The 18,358-nt window shown below is 67.3% G+C and overlaps 6 protein-coding genes across 6 annotated transcripts in view; 4 read left to right on the forward strand and 2 right to left on the reverse strand.

Moving 5' to 3' along the window:
* Positions 1 to 543: 543 nt before the first annotated feature.
* Positions 544 to 4,593, forward strand: PFL1_04011 (uncharacterized protein; the record flags this gene model as incomplete). The annotated part of the gene is made up of 2 exons (XM_007881535.1): positions 544 to 4,304; positions 4,494 to 4,593. 2 exons carry the CDS (start codon positions 544 to 546, stop codon positions 4,591 to 4,593), a joined length of 3,861 nt encoding a protein of 1,286 aa, XP_007879726.1.
* A 678-nt stretch (positions 4,594 to 5,271) lies between these two features.
* Positions 5,272 to 7,790, reverse strand: PFL1_04012 (uncharacterized protein; the record flags this gene model as incomplete). The annotated part of the gene is made up of 3 exons (XM_007881536.1): positions 5,272 to 6,213; positions 6,316 to 7,299; positions 7,476 to 7,790. 3 exons carry the CDS (start codon positions 7,788 to 7,790, stop codon positions 5,272 to 5,274), a joined length of 2,241 nt encoding a protein of 746 aa, XP_007879727.1.
* Positions 7,791 to 9,258: 1,468 nt separating this feature from the next.
* Positions 9,259 to 10,366, forward strand: PFL1_04013 (uncharacterized protein; the record flags this gene model as incomplete). Its single annotated transcript, XM_007881537.1, has 4 exons — positions 9,259 to 9,855; positions 9,968 to 10,098; positions 10,206 to 10,224; positions 10,331 to 10,366. The coding sequence occupies 4 exons, from the start codon at positions 9,259 to 9,261 to the stop codon at positions 10,364 to 10,366; spliced, it is 783 nt and encodes a 260-aa protein (XP_007879728.1).
* Positions 10,367 to 10,914: 548 nt separating this feature from the next.
* Positions 10,915 to 12,492, reverse strand: PFL1_04014 (uncharacterized protein; the record flags this gene model as incomplete). The annotated part of the gene is made up of 3 exons (XM_007881538.1): positions 10,915 to 11,803; positions 11,931 to 12,298; positions 12,385 to 12,492. The coding sequence occupies 3 exons, from the start codon at positions 12,490 to 12,492 to the stop codon at positions 10,915 to 10,917; spliced, it is 1,365 nt and encodes a 454-aa protein (XP_007879729.1).
* A 1,412-nt stretch (positions 12,493 to 13,904) lies between these two features.
* Positions 13,905 to 15,343, forward strand: PFL1_04015 (uncharacterized protein; the record flags this gene model as incomplete). The annotated part of the gene is made up of 3 exons (XM_007881539.1): positions 13,905 to 14,135; positions 14,260 to 15,030; positions 15,155 to 15,343. 3 exons carry the CDS (start codon positions 13,905 to 13,907, stop codon positions 15,341 to 15,343), a joined length of 1,191 nt encoding a protein of 396 aa, XP_007879730.1.
* A 2,775-nt stretch (positions 15,344 to 18,118) lies between these two features.
* Positions 18,119 to 18,358, forward strand: part of PFL1_06875 (uncharacterized protein) — a gene marked incomplete at both ends in the record, with an annotated part of 4,206 nt that continues 3,966 nt past the window's right edge. Inside the window, one exon of the mRNA XM_007881799.1 lies at positions 18,119 to 18,356. Within this exon, the coding sequence (XP_007879990.1) occupies positions 18,119 to 18,356 (238 nt within the window). The remainder of the gene's footprint in view (positions 18,357 to 18,358) is intronic.

The raw sequence follows: 18,358 nt of genomic DNA on the forward strand, positions 1-18,358 counted from the left end.
CTCTCTCTCTCTCCCTCTACCTTTCCACACACTCTCTCTCTTTCTTCTCTCTCTACCTCTCTCTCTCTACCTCTCTCTCTCTACCTCTCTCTCTCTACCTCTCTCGCTTTCTCTCTCTCTACCTCTCTACCCTTCTCTCTCTTCCTATCTTGAGCGCGCCCTCTCCCCCTCTTTTTCTCTCTACGCGTCTCTCTTTCAGCTGCCGCAGCCATCGTCTCCGACCCCACTCCCCCGCAAGCAATGTCAAGTCACCCAGGCCACTTTCCGCAGCACCACCATCACCAACATATCACATCTGCCCCCTCGACATCCACCTCGGCGACCCTCCCTGCACCCCTGCCAAAGCACAGCCTCTCTCCTTCCACGCCTCCCCGATCGCAGTACACCAGCGACCTGCCCACGCCCCCAACATCGCACACAGAGTACCGACCCACGCCACGCTCGCCATCCACCCTGCACGGCCATCCCAGCCACCTGGATGCCAGCCCAACCGCACGCCTGACGCACACATCCGCCCACAAAAGGGCGCATCCACACACCCACATGGCCACCACGGCAGCCGCAGCAGCTGCTGCCATGGACATGTCGCCCGCCTCCCTCGTCAGCACATCCACACATGCATCCCCAAGGGCGCATCCACCACCACCACCGCCGCCGCGGCGCCCCCCAAGCCCAAGTCCAGACGGCCGTAAGCGTCAAGACGAGAGGCAACGCGTCCTCCGTCAGGCAGATCGTGCAAGGCGCCACAGGTCCCTATCGTCGGGCCGATCCAGGACGCCCTCGCCCATCCTCGGCGCTCCATTCGGCCACTTCGACCTCGCCAACGACGACGCCGACGACGACGCCAACTCGCCCTCTGTGCAGCGCCTCAAGGTCGAAGGCGGCGATGCAGCGGCGGTCAACGACCCGGATGACCCACGCGGGCGCCTCTCGATGCCCATGCTCGGCCTTGGCCTAGGACCCTCGGCGGAGGAAGTCGAGCTTCTCGTCTACGGCACCAGTCCCGCCGATTCGGCAGATGCCGACGGCGCCCTGCATGACGGCCCGGACGGGCAAGAAACCAGCCACGACGTCAAACGTGTCCTGGAAAGCCTGTCCAAGATGGGCCTCGACGACGCCAGCAAGGCTAGCGACGCCACCGAGCGCGAGCGCGAGCTGGCCGACATGGTCAGGCTGCTCGCCCAGAAGTGCACCGACCTCTCGCTGCAGCGCGACCGCGCCAGGGCGCAGCTGCACACCAACCGGCTCACCGCCCTCTCGGTCATCTCGTCGACCAAGACGGCCCACGCCCACGCCCTCGCCGCGGAGCGGGGCGCGCGCGACCGCCTCGACGCCGAGCTCGAGGGATGGAAAGCCCAGGCAAAGATGCTCAGCGCCCTGTTGAGCAGAGCAGAGTCCCGCAGCCACATCGAGCGTCCCAGCATCGACACGCTCGACGTCGGCAGGCTTGCGAGCGCGGCCTCGAGCAGCCGGCTCCCGCCATCGCGCTCCGACGAGCTGCTCGGCGCGGCCGCCATGGCTCGTCGCACCTCGTCCGAGGCCGCTGCCACCGGCTCGAGGCCCTCTTCAGCACAGCAGCTCCAGGGCGCGTTTGAGCCCAGGAGCCCGTCCAAGGCCAGTCCGCGCAGCCGCCTTGCCGAGCCCGCCACGCCCGCGGGCGAAGAGGGTCGCGGCCGCGACCGGTCCAGGGACCGGCTCGCACTCGCCGCTCAGGCCGAAGCCCAATCCGAGGGCATCACGGGGCTCGGCATCCTCAACGCCGGCGGGATCGATGCCGTGCTCGACGAGACGCCGGCCTCGACGGCGGTCCTCCGGGAGCGCAACAAGCTCGCCGCGGACAAGCGCTACCTCAAGACGAGGCTGCGCGATACCGAAGCACAGGTACACCGCCTCGAGGCCGAGCTCAGGTCGCTCCGCCCTTACCTCGTGGGCGGCGGGATCAAGCTGGCCGAGGCCGAGCGTGAGCGTGCTGGCGTCAACGGAGCCGCCGAGGCCTCGTCGCAGGCCACGACGGCCTCAGCGGGTGCGGTGGGCGATGGCACGAGCACCGCTCCGGCCACGCCCAGCCGATCCGGTGGTCGGAAGGAAAGGAGCCGAAAGAAGAGGAATGCCGTCATGGGCGATGCCGAGACCGAACACCTGATGTTGGCGGCGAGGCGTCTGCGAGAGATGCGGAAGGCCGCCGAGGCGACACCGGCCGCAGAACACGCCGAGCCGGCATCAGTGCAGGCCGCCGTCGAGGTCGCGGGGATCAATGGCACTTCCATATCGGTCTTGGCACCAGCCGCCGAGCTCAAGAGTTCCATGGCGCATGCCTCGCCAGTCAAACGACAGGCGTCCGAAGGCTTTGACGGCGAGCTGCCGTACGAGGGTTCGCCGCGCACCCCCATGACGAAGCTGGGCGAGCGGCCCCCAAAGACGCCCCGGTCCAACCACAGCGTCCCTACGACGCCGAGGATGGCCGATGGCGGCGTCCGAAATGGCGACCCGGCTGAGCTTGCGCGCCCGGCCACCGATGTCAGGGAGTCCGCGCGCGCCTCGCAGCACAAGCGATTCGAGAGCAGCGCCTCGGTGTCATCCTTCACCGGCATCGACGAGCTGCTGCAGGCTGCAGAGACGCTCAACCCGGGCGCGAGCACCGCGTCGCCTCGGATGCGGACGCTGCCGGAGCACGAGCGGGCCGTCTTTTCCGGCGGCGATGGCCGCACGCGATACTCGCGCGAGCCCGTTCCCGTGCCGAACGCGCCGCACCCGCTCCATTCCGTCCACGCCCGTGCCATGGAGCCAGACCCCTACGGCTACTCGCACCATCATCACCACGCCGCCTCGAGCCCTATCCGTCTGCCTCACGAGAGCCCAAAGCGACGCCGCGTCTCGTCGGCCGCGATCGACACCGGTCCGTTTGGCTCGCCGTTCATCTCGGACCGTCAGCCCCGCGGCCGGACCAGCACAGAAGGGGCGGATCCGTACGGCCAGGTGCCTCAGCACCTGTATACGGACTACGCGCCTAGCGGTCCCTCGAGCGCCGGTGCCAGCCAGGCTCTCAGCGCGCTCGACCTGCTAGCGGACCAGGCTGCTGCCAGTCTCAACCCGAGCATGGGCAGCGATAGGTCCGGGGGCTACGACGGCGTCAGCCCGCTCGGCAGCCTGAGCAGCGACGAGGACGGTATGGACGGTGAAGCGGCGGCGGCGACGGCGGCGGCGACGGCGGCGACGTCGCGCGCCAAGCGCAGCAAGAGCGGCGACGCGTCAAAGGCCGGCTCGCAGAGGTCGGGCAAGAGCCCGTCGCGGGGCAAGGCCAAGGGCGGCAGCAACAACAACGGCACCGCCAGCGCCAGCGCCAGCGCCAACGACGCCGGCCAGAGCAGCTCCAGGTCGAACGGCGAGACGCGTTCGTTTGGCGGCAACCAGAACCCGGAGAAGCGGCTACCTTACGTGCGGTGGACCAACGAAGAGGACACCAAGCTGCGCGCGGCCATCAAGGAGCACGGGCAGCGGTGGGAGCTCATCTCTCGCGCGGTGGGCACGCGCTCCTACCACCAGTGCCGGCAGCGATACCTGCTCATGAGGCGCAAAGAGGCGGCCGCCAAGGCGCAGGCCGAGGCCGACGAGGCTGCCAACACGGCGTCGGCATCGGCGTCGGACCAGCAGTCGCAAGAGGAGGGCGACTACGGACGCGGTCCGCCCGCCTCGGCGTCTGTGTCGCGCAGGAAGAGCAGCGTCGGTGGCGGTGGCGCCGGCAGCAGCAACGGCCGACGCGTCCGAGGTAGTGGCGGTGGCAGCGGCGGTGCTGGGGGGCGGAGCACCAACGATGAGCGCTACGACGACCACGACGGCGGCATCAGCGACGACGGCCCGGATGCGGGCGACGTGACGGCGACGCCTCTGCACAAGCTCTCGATTGGCGCGGCGCCGTCGGGCGGCGGCAGCACGACGCACGCGTACGGGCCTTACTCGCCTACGCCGCGCCACGGAGCGCTCGGACCGGCGGCGGGATCGGCGCATAGCCGATCGCTCTCGCACCCGCACCCGCACCCTCACTCGCATGGGCCCTCCAACATCCTCCCACCCGTGCAGCCCGGCACTATCGGCCTGGGAGGCGGCGGAGGTGGAGTCGGTCCATTGCCGCCACCGCCGCTGAGTCCCTACTCGTCGTCGCACCACGGCAGCACGACGCCGACGGCACGAAGGATGTACTACCACCACCCGGCCTCGTCGCCGCTGATTGCGGGGTCGCGTCAACTCGCCCCGCTCTCGTCGTCGTCGTCGTCGTCAGGGGGCGGCGGTCTGGCCAATGCGGCGGGGTACGCCACCTCGTCATCGTCGCCCACCCACGCCTCGATGCAGTTCCCCAGCTCGCCATTGCATCACCACCCTCCTCCACCCCACCGTTCTTTCCTCGACTCGGCACACCACCACCAGCACCACCCTACCACCGCCGCTGTCGGCGGTTCACCCTCAGTCTCTTCCCCCCATGCCACCCCCTCGTCCAGTACGACCGGTCGGCTAGCTGCCTCCGATCCGACGCAGACTACGCCGACCAACTCGGCAAGTTCGGCCAGGAGGATGGGCGCGGCTCTCTACAGCCAGTAGCTGTCGCCCCCAGTCCCTTGATCGATCTGCTTGGCCCCCTTGCCCAGCTGTCCTCGAGTCGCGATCCGAACAAAGTCCGTCGTTCGCTGCTGCCGCTGACAAGGTGTCGATGGATGGCCTCGAAACTGGCACTCCTCGCCCTTGTCCCCGTGATGCGACCCCCCGTTGGCGACGAGACGCTTCGGCATCCCGCCCACCTTGGCCTCTACGGTATGGAACTCTACGCATGCTTTTTTCCCCCCGGACTCGTCTCTTTCCCCTCGCCTGCTCCGCCACCTTGTGACCCCGTCCTCATCCGCTAGCGCGCCCCGGTGCCTCACCCGTCCCGTTCCCTCTCCCGCACACCATCCATCCAAACGACCTACCGACCGACTGTCGGCCTCGGTCTGCATCGCCACCTTGCCCTCTCTATCCGCCTGTCCGTTCATCGCCGCTAGTGTCCCTCCCTGCCCATCCCACCCGACGTGGCTAATGACGAGCCACCGCTATGCTATCGAATACTCTCAGCCCGCCGCTTGCTTGCCGACTTGCCGAGCTCGGATGCCGTGCGCGGATGCCGTGCGCGGATGCCGTTCCATCTAGATGGGTTCCGAGTGGGGCGTGGCCGTCGCTGCGGGGCGAGCAGGGCGCGCCGGCCTCGGAGGCGTGCCCGCTCGGACGCTCGCCTGCTCTCGCGCCTCAAAACTTCCCAGCCAGGCTCCTCGCGGCCTCGCTGGCCGAGATGCGGCTGCGCCCACTCGCGGTGCCGCTCGCGAAGCCGGCCGCACCCGAGTTGAGGGTGCCGAACCTCGACGCAAACGAGGCCGCGCCATCGAGCGGCGCGGGCGGAGTGACAAACATGCTCTGCGCCATGGCGTTGCCCGGCGGTGGGGACTGCTGTTGCTGCTGCTGCGGTGGTGGATGGTGGTGAAATCCCGGCGATTCCGGAGTCGTGTGCGACGGATGCCGTGGCTGGAAGAAGGACTGCGTCATGCCGCTCGGAGCGTGATGCTGGGGTTGGGTTGGGGACTGCGTATCGGCGCGGATCCAGGGATTTGGCCGCGGTGGCGTCATCGTCTGAGGACCGGCTTGTTGAGCAGCCGAGGCTGCCTGGGCACTGAAGCTGCGCGAGGCCGGCATGCTGCTGGTCCGGGGAGGCGAAGTGGGCAGCGCCGAAGAAGCGCTACCTGACTTGCCCATGTCCGAAGACGCCGAGGCTGCTGCTGCTGCTGCTGCTGCGAATGCCGGCGCCGGTGTTGGTGCTGGTGCTGGAGACAGAACGGCAGATGGCGGCGGCGGTGCTGCGGGCGACTCCATGGCTTCGTACGGCCTTGGCACTTCGTGTGCTCCTCCCTGCCCCGCTCCAGGCACGGCTCCAGACGGCATTGCCGGCGTGCCCTGCGACATCGACGACGAAGAGGTGGCCGAGGCGATCGGCGCCCGCCGAGCCTCGAGCTCCGGCTTGAGCGCACGGAGCTCCTTGAGGATCTGCTTTTGGTACATCAGGCTACCCCGCGCGTGCTCCAACAGGGCCTGCTGCAGGTCGTGGTGCGCGTGCCGGCTGTGGCTCTGGAGGCTGCTGTGCAGGTTGAGGCTGATCCGCTTGAGATTCTGCGCCAGCGCGACTTCGTGCCGCTTTGCCTGTTTGCCCGCACGTCGAGGGACGATCCGGATGTCAGCGACGTGTCGGCGTCAGGGGGCGGTGCGGCATCGTCGACGCCGTTGGCCCCGTGCGCAACTCACCTCTTCGAGCTCCTCGAGGGCGTCGTCGACCTTGTCCGCCCGCAGGTTGCGCTGCGTCTTGAGGTGCTCGGCATCGCGCTTCTTGGCGACCACGGCCTTCTGCGCATTGTGGTGTTCCTCGACGAGGGCGTTGCGCGCGAGCATGGCCTCCTTGGCGGCCCGGGCGTTGATCGACTGGTAGGCGACCGCATCGCCGAGCGTCAGCAGCTCAGTGTTGCTGAGGGCGTCCTGCAGCTCGCCCACGCTGCGGCTCGTGTGCGCGGCGCTCTTGAGCGCGTGGGGCAGCCCGAGGCGCATCGAGGGCGGACGGACCTCTTCGACGGCGCCGAGGTTGTTGAGCTTGGCAGAGAGGTCGGAGAGGGCGGTGGTGAGGGCGCGGCGCGAATGGGCCAGCTTCTCGGACGCCTCGGCGGCGTCGGCAAACTGCATCTCGAGCCTCGTCACCTCTGCGCGTGCCGCCACAAGGTCCTCGTCATCGTCGTAGACGCTCCTCGAGGTGCTGAGGCCCTTGTTGCCGCCTCCGAGGCCCAGGATGCTGAAGCCACCGCCGCCGCCACCGCTCCTGGTGCTTGCGGAGGCCGAGGTGGCGAGGACGCCGTTGGGGAGGCCACCGGTCGAGTCGACGCCGCCGTAGGCAACGTTTGCGGCGCTGGCCATGGCGTTGGCGAACCTCTTCCTGGCTGCAGAGGAGCTGCCGGCGCCGGGTGGGGTGGGCGAGTAGGTAAAGTCGGCCTCGACGAGGTTGCGCGTCTCTGGGTTGTCGCGGAGCGAGGGCTCGGCGAGGATGCGAGAGAACCAGCGCGAGAGCATGAGGCGGAGGATGCGGGTGTCCTCGACGCCGCTTGCCGTGGTGGAGGGCAGCGGCAGCGCGGGTACGATGGTGGCGGGCGACGAGAGCGAGAGGGCGAGGGCGTAGAGGCACAGTTCGCGGTAGGAGCGAGTGAATCCCGGGTAGGACGAGGACCGAAAATGGGGGACATTGGTCTGGCAGACCGGCAGCATAGCGGGGACAGGGAGGGAGGGGGGGAGAGGGGACGAGGACAGCAGGCAGCACGGCGTCAATGTCACGCATAGCGCCGGTGCTGGCATCGCTGGAAGCTGCTGGGAACCGCAGCACCTCGCGGCCCGGCTGCTGCTACTACTGTACTGCTGCTACTCACGATTGCGTCCATCCTGACCATGAGGTCGCGCTTGGCCTTTTCAATCGACTGGATACGGATGCGTAGGAACAGCTCGCGGGGTGGATCTGCTTGATGCTGAGGCTGATAGACGGCGTTGGCCGCCTGGGCCTCTGAGGTGGGCTGGCCGTTGCGATACGAGGCTGCCGTCTGCCGCCTCTGCTCGAGGTCGGCGACGAGGTTCGAGTTGGAGCGGCTCATTGCGCCCTGGCCTGGCTGCTGGCCAGAAACCGGCTTGTCCGGCGTGGGCGGAGCCATTCCGCCCTCAAACTGGGGCGACGACAAGTCGGATGACATGGCGTCGGAGCGATCCGAGGCGAGCCCGCGCTGGCTAGTCTCGGCAGAGGCGGGTCGAGAGAGAGCGAGCTAAGGCAGCGACGGGCGACGCTGGATCTGCAGCTGCAACAGTCGGCAGCGTCCCGATGCGTCTGTTTCGTCGTTGGGTGGCAAGAGCGGCAGGTCGAGGGTGAGGACAAGGGCGAGAGATAGGACGAGGGCGAGGGCCAGACAGAGGCGATCCAGCGACAGGCAGCAGCGAGTAAAGGTGGGAAGTCGAAAGATGAGCGGTGGTGGCGAGGGTGCGGCCGGCCAACCAGCCTGGCCAGCCGGCCCTCCTTGCCCTCTTGCCGCCTGCCAAGGGTTGCATGTGGAGCGTGAGGCACGCGCTCGGGCCCCACCTCACCGCGGTCCGGCCGTGACCTGGCCAGGCCTGCCTCGCCCTTCGGCGTGACCGGATCCCGCCGCTGACCGTACCGCTGACCCTCGTTAGGCCTCTTCTTCTTGGCTTCCATGCGCCGGCGCGGCCCGCAAGGTTTTGCTCAAAAGACTAGCTAGGCCAGGCAGAGTGAGCCGACCATGCATGTACATTTGCTCGACGGACGTCCCGAGAAGGCTAGGGCCCTGGCCAGGCTAGGCCCAGCCCCGATGCGAGGGCAAGTGGGCTGAGCCTGCTGGCGATCACCGGCGCCTCTGCTTTCCGACTTCCGGGCCGTGGCGTAGAGTTGAGTCGCATTTTGCGAGGTGGAGAAGGCCAGTCCACAGGCCTGGCCTGCGAGGCAACAAGGGGCTGGCAGGCAGGCAGACAGCTGGAGCGACCAGGCCAGCCCAGGCTAGGCCGAGCGTGCCTTGCCCACCCGCGCTCGCGGCAGGCCCCGCGGCTACGGTGGGTGAGCCTGGCGGGCAGCCCGAGAGGCGATTCGGTGATTGAGAGTCGTTTGGCGGCAGCCTCGCCCTGCTGGCCAGAGTGTCAATCAATTCTGGCGTTCGGGTAGCCTGCCGTCCCGCGACCGCAGGCGGCTCGCTCCAAGCATCCTACCAGCCAACCAGCCAACTCCATCTTCTCACCTAGTCACCTCTCTCCACCACTGCTGCCCCTCGCACTTCGACGACCGCACCCGCTTTCGGCCAGCTCGCGTCCCCCCTGCCCCCGCCACTGTCCCGCTCGCGCTCGCGCTCACGCCGGTCTTGTACGTCGCTGGAAACCTGCCAGATCTCTCCGTCGACCAGGCCGGTCGCAATCCGCCAGCGTCCCTCTCTCCCTCAGCTGGCTGTTGACCCATCACCACGACTAGGGCTGCCTTGCGATAGTTGGGAGCCGTCCCAGCCTGCACGCCGCGGCCAAGCCCGGGCCACATCGCTCAGCTCGATCGCACCGACCAAATCTGCGCGCTCCTGACTGGATCGTCAGCTTTTAGCCCTGCCCAGCCTCTCGCCACGTCGACCTCGCCCTTCGGATCGCCCCACCTACCCACATAGCACCTGCACAATGTCGCAGCTCGATCCGCAGACGGTGGCGGTGCTGCGGCCCGCCATCATCCAGATCCTCGAACATGCTGACCTCTCGTCCATCTCGGCCAAAAAGGTCCGCGTCGGCCTCTCGCAGCTGCCGCCGGGGAGGCTGCCACCCAACCTCGACCTCGCAGCGAGCAAAAAGCAGATCGACGAAGTCATCCGCGACTGCTTCGACCAGATGTCGAAGAGTGTCGCACCCCCGCCACAGCCCGAGTCGAAGCCGCCCTCGGCACCGCCATCCGGCGGCCTCGCGCTACCCGGTCTCGGCGGCGTCCGCGGCGGCCACACGACTCCCAGCAGCAGCCAGGGCGCCGCGCCCGCCGTCAAGAAGGAGGCCGCCGCAGCCCCGGCCGCCTCGACGGCCAACGGCACAAAGACAAAGGCGGCGCCCAAGGCAGCAGCCGAGCCAGCTGCCAAGCCGAAAAAGAAGGCGACAAAGAAGCGCGCGGCGAGCGAGGTGCTCGACGAGGAGGAGGCGGCCAAAAAGAAGCGCGCCGCAAACCCCAACAACCCCTTTAACCGGCCACTCATCCTCGCGCCCAAGCTGGCAGAGGTCTGCGGCGGCAATGAGGTGAGTTGCGCCCTCGCCGTGGCCGGGACGCTGAGGGTAGACTCGTACTGACCATCGCTTCCCCGACGACGCCTCCTTCCGGGCCCCTTGCTTGTTGCGACCGACACCGCAGATGCCGCGGCACGCCGTCGTCAAGAACCTCTGGGTCTACATCAAGGCCAACAACCTGCAGAACGAGAGCAACAAGCGGCAGATCCTCTGCGACGCCAAGCTGACCGACATCTTTGGCAAGAGCACCGTCGAGTGAGTGCAGAGAGCCGTGCCCGTGTCCGTGCGCAACCACCGGCGAAGCCCGAACGCTGACCGGCAGCCACTGTCCTTGCCCCGCTCCGCCGCGACTCGCTCCCCAGCTCCTTTGAGATGGCCAAGGTGCGTATGACCCGTGGAAGGCGGCGGCCTGGTCCCGTCCCTGTCGCAGTCCGCTGACCTCTGCCTGGCGCATCTGCTTTCGGCCCTGACCTTTCCTCCTGCACAGCTGATCGGCTCCCACCTCAGCAAGAAGGAAGACTGACGCGGCTGCGCGAGCCCGTGCCTCCTCGCTCGGCCTCGCCGCCGCCAGATTCCACAACTCAGCATGTACCGGCCCGACCCGACTCGAACCGACCGATCCTCTGACCCAGGCGCGCCCTCGTCTCCTGGTCCCGCTCGTCCAAGCAAGCCCTCCGCGGCTCGCAGCGCAGCGTCTCCATGGAGACCTGCCTCGTCCCCAGCACCATGCCGTCAGCGTGGCTGCCGACAGCGCCGTCGCCACATCACGCGACATATCCCGCGTCTCTCTCTCTCTCTCCATCTCCCCTCGACCCCCCCTCGTAATGGCGATGCTACCCGTTTCCTCGCCTCGACCCCCGCCTCTCGAAACCTTAGTTCGACGACCCCCTCCGTCCCCAACCCGCCTCGACTCTCTGCATACCGCTTGTAAAATACAGAACCTCTCTCTCTCTCTGCGGCTTGAGCCAAAATCTGGTCGACCTCGAAACTAGCTCCTCATCTCGTCGCGTCGACATCCTGCGATCCAAACGGAAGCCGGGAGCCCGCCTGAACGGCGCAGCGGTGACGCCGTCAGAAGTCGTCTTTCCACCAGTCCGACTTGGCCGCCACTTTTGGCCTTGGCTTGGCCGGACCCGAGGCCTGGGGCATGACCGTCTTGACTCTCTTGACGCCGCCTCCACCACCACCACCACCACCGCCGCCGCTGGCGCCGGCTTCGACCTTCCTCTTGGTCCCTGCCGCCCCCGTCATCGCTGCCCTGCCCCACTTTGGATCCTCGGATGCAGCAGAGGTGGAGGGGGATGGGGGCTGCCATATCCGCGAGGCAAACTTGCCCGCCATGCGCTGGATCGCCGAGCCGCCCGCACCGGCATCGGCATTGGCGTCGGTGACTGCCGATGTGGCGTCGTGATCGACGACGGCGGTGCCGCTGCCACTGCGACCCTTGCGACCTCGGAGCGACTCGTCCCACTTGACCTTTTGCGTCCGGAAGACGGCCATGGTGGCCCTGGCATCCTCTACGCTCGAGTGCGGCTGGCCCTTGACCTGGATATCGATGCCGAGCACGAGCTTGGCCAGCTTGCGCAGCGAGGGCATCTTGCTCTGCGCAATGTCGCGCAGGCCCTGGTACGCGGCCGTATCGCGGATAAGGGCGTGCGGGTGCGACAGCATCAGCGCCTTGAGGTCGTTCTGGATGGCGTGGCCGACGAGCACCTTGCCCTTGATCAGCCGAGCCACCTCGGCCTGCACCTCGGAAAACGGCGGCGCGTCGCGCAGGTGCCTCGGCCGGATGCCAGACACCCAGGTGCGGTAGTCGGTCACCTTTTCCATGGGCCGCACGTAGCGGTCCAGCACCAGGTTGCCGTGGAAGTCGACCAGCGATACCCGGGCCAGGTGCGACTCGCTCCCCTTTGGCCCGACGCCGACCATTTCGCAGTCGACTGCGATGTAGCTTGCCTCTCTGCCGGGGGCGAGGAAAGCAGGGAGAGATGGAGTGGGGATGGCTTGGAGCGCGGTCGGAGCGTTCAGCGTGCTGCCGCGAGGGAGGAAGCCGGAAACGCCCGCTGGGGCTACTTGGGGGCACTCACTTCTTCTTCATCTGGATGGCGTCCTTGACGGGTCCTTCGAGGATGATCTGCCGCTTCAGGGCTGGATCCATGATGCCTTCCCAGTGCATCGAGCGCGCCGTGATGTCGCGCGTGATCGACGTCGCCAGCGCCAGGTCCTCGGCCTTGAGGTCGTCTGCGAACCAAGGGCGGGACGAGGTGGAGGCGCCGGAGGCCGACGTGGTGGCCACGGCCTTGCCGTTGCCCGTCGGATCACCAGCCTTGGCGAGAGCGGTACCGCCCCACTTTTCCGTGCTCGTCTTCGCCGGCGGTCCCGCAGGTATGTGCTTTGTCGCTCTCAAAGAGGCGGTTGGCTTGGTCGCAGCGGACGGGTTCTCTGCAGCGAGAGTCTGCCGAGCGACGTCGTTGAACGAGAGGGTCAAGTCAGCGTTATCGTCCCTGAGTGTGTGGGGGCCATTGGCACGAGGCAACCCACCTTCTTGAGCGACTTCCAGTTGCTGCCGGCTTTGACCTCTGTCGCATTGCCGAACTTGGAGCCCGCAGGCGCGCCTTCGCCGAGTTTCGTGGCCCGTTTGCTCTTCATGTCCGGCTCTTTTTCGATCGACGCCGGGACGTGAACCCACTTTGCCTCGGCGAGCGTGTCGGCGTCGTCAGGGGCAGCCTTGGCGGGAAGCGCAGGCTCGGTCCTCGGCGATGGAGTCGGAGGCGCTTTCTCGGCTAGTGCGATAGCAGCTGGCGGATGGCCGGCAAGATTCTTGATGCGGTCGATCCGATCTTGTTGATGCCGCGCGAGACTGTCGAGCTGGGACAGGGTGACCAGCACGTTGTGTCCGTGTTGCCGGAGGGATTTCACGAGCACGCGCAGTCTACGGTGGTGTTCTCCAGCCTCGATGCGAGCCTTCTTTTCCGCCTGCAAGCGCTCCTTGGCTGCCAGCCTTTCTTGGTAGCGAGAGTAGGCCGCCTGCTCTTTCTGCGCCTGCTTGGCTGCTGCAAGCACTGTGAGAGGGTAAGGCAGCGGTGCGGGCTTGACGCGGCTGACGATTTCGATCTGGGCGTCGCGGGGGATCGCAACCGGGTGGTAGAGCGGGCGGACCTCGACAGATGGAGCAGGAAGGCACAGCAGAGGTGCCGGGTCGGGCAAAGCTAGCTGCGTTGAGACGAATCGGCGGGTGCTGTAGCGGCCGAGCCTGTGTTGAGAGACTGCGTCTCGGGTGGCGGGCGTCGGGAGCGGACGGGCGAGAAGCCTGGCTGTGGCTGCGGCTGCGGATGGGGCAGAGGGGCAGAGAGATGACCGAGCAGCGAGAAGGGCGATTGGCCGAATGGTGGCGAAGAGCGACTGGCAGAGGACTGGATCAGAGAGCCTCGATGGCTCCCTGGCAGGCTCTGATACCTGGGCTAGTACTAGAGGGTGTAATATCGGCGAGACGAGGCGAGCCAGGGCGGAGGGCTAGGAGGCAGTACCCGAAGGTCGGCAGTCCAGAGGAGGGGAGGTGTTGGAGGGGCGAGGGGAGGGTATCGAAGTCACCGAGAAAGAAGGATCGCCACGAAGCCGGTGCGTGTCTATTAGACGGGAAGGGATGGAGAGGGACGGCGAGGGACGGCGGAGGACGGCAAATAGGTGGAGAGGCGAAGGATCGTTGAAGAGGCGGCGAAAAGCTTACCAACAGAAGAGGGTCGTCGGGCGGGAAGGCGCGGCCGCCCGCTCAAAAAAGTCTTGGTGTGCGAGCGAACCCCTCGGAAGTCGGAGATGCGCGGCTCGCCTCCTCCACCTGGCTGGCCAGGGCAGGCCAGGGCAGGCCAGGACATGCGTGCGCCGGCGTGGCCCGAGCCAGCGCCAAGGGCGTCGGCTTCTTCCGAAAGAGGGTCTTGAGGCCTGGCCTGCTCGCTCGTCGGAGCTTCCGACCCACACCTCCTCCCCTGCCCTTCTTCGCACGCGGCCCCACTCGACCAACGCCCGACCGCGGATCGAGGCCGATCAACTCGCTCAGCGCAACCATGAGACCGGCACTCACGACCAGATGGCTGCGACTGCCGTCCGCCTCGCAGCTCGCTCAGCGGGGCCCGCCCGCAGCGCCGACGACGACGACGACGACGACGACGACGACAGCACCCCTTGTCCGACGCTGGGCCTCGTCGCAGGCGTCCAAGCCCAAGGTGCTACTTCTCGATGAGATCAAGCTCGCAACCGCCGAGCTGGAGCGCCTCAAGGGCAAGGCAGACGTGCTCGTGAGTCGGCGGCTTGGCCCCCTCGAGCCGTGGCCAGCGTCGGCCTCCCTCAAGCTGCTGACCCGCGCCTCTCGATCTGCCCCACCTTGGCGTCGCATCGCTCCGGATCACCCGCAACTTGCAGACGTCCTCGGCCAAAACCCGCGACGAGCTCATCTCGCGCTTCGCCCCTTCGGGCGACTACGCCGACGTTGTCGGCATCTACCGCCACTTTGGAGGCGCCCGCTCGGTCAAGGTGACGGGGCGCTTTGATCCGCAGCTCGTCGAAGCGCTGCCCCGCTCCCTGCGGTACATTGTGCACAACGGGGCAGGCTACGACCAGCTCGACGTCGCCGCCCTGACGGCGCGCAACGTGCAGGTGTCCAACGTGCCCGTCGCCGTCGACGATGCCACGTCCGACGTCGCCCTCTTTCTCCTCCTCGGCGCCCTCCGACGCTTCCCGCTGGCCCAGGCGCACCTCGACCGCGGCGCGTTCAACTCGCAGTTTGACTTCCACTCGGCCCGCGACCCGCGCAGCAAGACGCTCGGCATCGTCGGCGCGGGCGGCATCGGTCGGGCCTTTGCCTACAAGGCGTCGCACGCCCTTGGCATGAGGGTCATCTACCACAACCGCAACAGGCTCGACCCCAAGCTCGAGGCCGAGTCAGCCAAGGGTGGCATGGAGTACGTCGAGACGCTCGACGACCTCCTCGAGCGATCCGACGCCGTGTCCCTCCACTGCCCGCTCACCCCACAGACAAAGGGCCTCATCGGCAGAGATGAGCTCAGCAGGATGAAGGACTCGGCCGTCATCATCAACACCGCCCGCGGTCCCGTGATCCACGAAGAGCAGCTCGCAGAGGCCCTCGAGCAGGGCGTCATCGCCGGCGCGGGTCTCGACGTGTACGAGAACGAGGTGGGTGCGCCGTGGCGTGGCACGCTCCTTTCGACCCGGCAGAGCGAGGAGTTGGCCCGCGCTGACCCGTGAGCTGCGGTTTCTGCCCCTCGCCTCTTACCCTCCGCCCCCCACTCATTCACAGCCCTCGATCCACCCGCGTCTGCTGGCGCTCAAGGAAACAAAGGCGATGCTGCTGCCCCACGTCGGCACGCTGACGCTCGAGACGCAGACTGAGATGGAGGCCGTGTGCCTGCGCAACCTCATCCAGGGCCTCGACACGGGCAAGCTCGGCTTCACCGTCGCAGAGCAGCGCCAGGTCGACTTCCAGTAGTGAGACGCCGGAAGGGGACAGAGGTCGGAATAGAGATCTGGTCGTGTTGCGATTCGGATGCCGCCTGCGCGTTCGGCATAGCAGGCGGGCCGATGTAGCGAGAAACTCGAAGGGCCCAGCAGATGGAAGGCAGGATGGACGGGCTTGCGCCGTCGAGATCGTCGTCCTCGTTTGTATGTATGTACGGACAAAGGCACCATCGAGCCATGAAGCGTCCTGAGCTCATCTGCGACATGGCTCGTCGCCAGCAGCCATCGCGGGCGGGGGATCGCCTCCTCGTCGAGCATCACACCGCATTCGAAGCACGGAAGCGTCGCCGTCGTTCTACTCTGCCGGAGATCCCGTCGAGCTTCCGCGTCAGGGTCCGAGCGTCCGTGGTTCGGCCTTGGGCTGCGATGAGTAGTGCCTGGGCGTGGGGCACGCGCGCTGCCCTGGCAGCAAGTCGAGCCAGCCTAGGCAGCGCGAGCGAGGGGCGCGACATGTCACGGCTCGACGCGCACATGAGGGCCCGCGGTGGGCCGGACCCCCTGGCATCCATGCCCTTCCTTGTCGCCAGGACAAAGACCGACACACCAACATTTGCTTGCCCTTGCCAATCCTCGCCGTATGCCGCACTGACTTCGCCTGAAACAAACACAGCAACGTGCGGTGCTCCTTGACCAGCTTGCAGCCAGCAGGCAGGCAGGCAGGCAGGCAGGCAGGCGCATGTCGGAGCCATGCTCGCCACCCCATGACGAACGGCGCTCATAGATCTCGCCGGACGGGGTCTCCCTGGAATCCCCCACGGCGCCGACTGGCAAATATACGCGGTGTCTTGGCCCCGCTGCTGCTAGTTAGGGCGAAGGCATGCCATGGTGCAGCCGGAATCTTGATCTCGCAGCGGCACCCCGTCCGTCGCTCGCAGGTCGGTCCATGGCTGCAGCCGATGCCTTCTCCGGACCCGGCCTCTGATTGCTCGCTGGCCGTCGGCCACGAGGTGAGACCCTTGGACGATACGATGCTGCCCCCGCCTCTGCCCGCCCAGACGCCCTCCGTAGGCATATCATCGCCTTCATGCTGCTCCGTTCCGGTCCTGCTGCTTCCGCAACAATGGGCCTTGAGACACAGCGGGGAATCCGCGGGAGAGCGAGCAAGCAAGAAAGGAGGTATCGCTTGACAAGGGAGGATCTTGGTTGGCGAGACGGACCCCTGACAAGCCGGCAAGGCCAGCTCGGTATCCGCTGGCCCTCGCGCCCTCGACTCGCTCCGACCCGCTCGCTGCACACGCCGGCGGCAATGCCTCACCATCTCGCCGCCCATACACCTGACTAAGCTCAGAGGGTACGCTCGAGAGCAGCGGCGAGGATATAGGAGGTGTGCCTCCCGACCACATCCTCGACGCCCCCGTCTGGGCAGTCCTGATTCGTTCCAGGTCGACGCGAGAGAAGATGCGCTCCAACACCACCAACACCACCGCCAGCACCGGTACTGCATCGACCTTCGGCTGCAGGCCGCAACGACCTTCGCCTCGAGCGTCAAGAGCGAGGCCCTGGCTCCTGCTCGTATCGGCAGCGACCTTCACCCTTTCCGCCGTCGCCGCCTCTACCGCCGATAGCGACTTGATAAGCGCGACACTCGACCCTCTATCAATCCCAGCATGGTCCAAGCACCCAGCAGCCGACGAGCATCGGCGAGACCTGATTAGACAAGCCGTCTTTTCCTCCCTCGAGGACGATCGATTCTCTGCGCACACGGATCAGCATCACTCTGCGCGACGAAACATCGTCGACGCTGGCGAGGGCTTCGCAGCCGCACCGCTCCCGATCCAAGACAGCCTCGACCTCGGGTCGACTCGCGAGGTCGCGCCGCACCGACGCCAGTCTGACTCCACCTTCACGTCCTCCATCACCTCGGAGTACTACCCGTCCGCTGACACTTCCGGCTTCGGAGGCCCAGCAGGCTATCCCGACACTGCGTATTGGGCGTACTCTGGGGACACACCACCACCACCACCATTACAAGCGCCGTACCTCGACACTTCAACAGCAGCAACCCCGTCGGATAGCGGCGTCACGGGTCTCCTGGCGGGCTTTCGCGGCGTCGCAGACACGCTCGCCAATACCTTCTTGCCCTCCTCGTCCAGGTCCGACGGCGGACCAGGCGCCGCCTCATCAAATACGGCAGCAAACCCCAACGACGGCGATCCGGCGGCGGGACCGATGTCGGGGCAGGGCAGCGCCGGCGCCGGCGCGGCCGCAATCGATTCCAACGGCGATGGAATACCCGACGACGGCACGGCCATGGGTCTCGGCGACGGGGCCGGTGCCGGGGCGGAAGGAGGCGCGTCCGCGGCGGGAGACGGATCGCTCGCTGGAGCAGATGATGGCTCCGGTGGCGGTGCCGGTGCTGATGCCGGTGCTGATGCCGCAGCGGGAGCCAATGGCGCTTCAGGTGCAGCCACGGGCTCCAGCGCAGGCGGAGATGCAGCTGGCCAAGGCTTCGGCGCCGGCTCCAGCGGTGCAGCCGATGGGACTGGGTCTGGCGTTGCAGACGGTAGCGCCGCTGGAGGGGCAGGCGGGGCCGGGGATGGAGTGGGCGGAGCTTCCGGCGGTGGTGGAGCAGAAGGCGCCGGGGGTGATGGTACGGGAGCAGGGGCGGGGGGTGCCGCTGGAGGTGGAGCAGGCGGAGCAGGAGGGATAGGCGGCGGTGCGGGCGATGCTGACGGAGGGGGTGCCGGAGCAGGAGACGGCGCGGGAGGAGCAGGAGGGGGTGGAGAAGGGGCTGGATCTGGAGGTGATGGTGCTGGCGCTGGAGCAGGAGGAGGCGCTGGAGGCGGAGGAGGCGCTGGTGGAGGCGCTGGAGGAGGCGCTGGAGGAGGCGCTGGAGGAGGCGCTGGAGAAGGCGCTGGAGGAGGTAATGGTGCTGGCGCCGGAGCAGGAGGAAGCGCCGGAGCAGGAGGAGGCGCCGGAGCAGGAGGAGGCGCCGGAGCAGGAGAGCGCGGAGCAGAGAGCGCGAGCAGAGAGCTGGAGCAGTCGT

Source organism: Pseudozyma flocculosa (assembly GCF_000417875.1).
Source record: "Pseudozyma flocculosa PF-1 unplaced genomic scaffold scaffold00013, whole genome shotgun sequence".
NCBI lineage: Eukaryota > Fungi > Basidiomycota > Ustilaginomycetes > Ustilaginales > Ustilaginaceae > Pseudozyma > Pseudozyma flocculosa.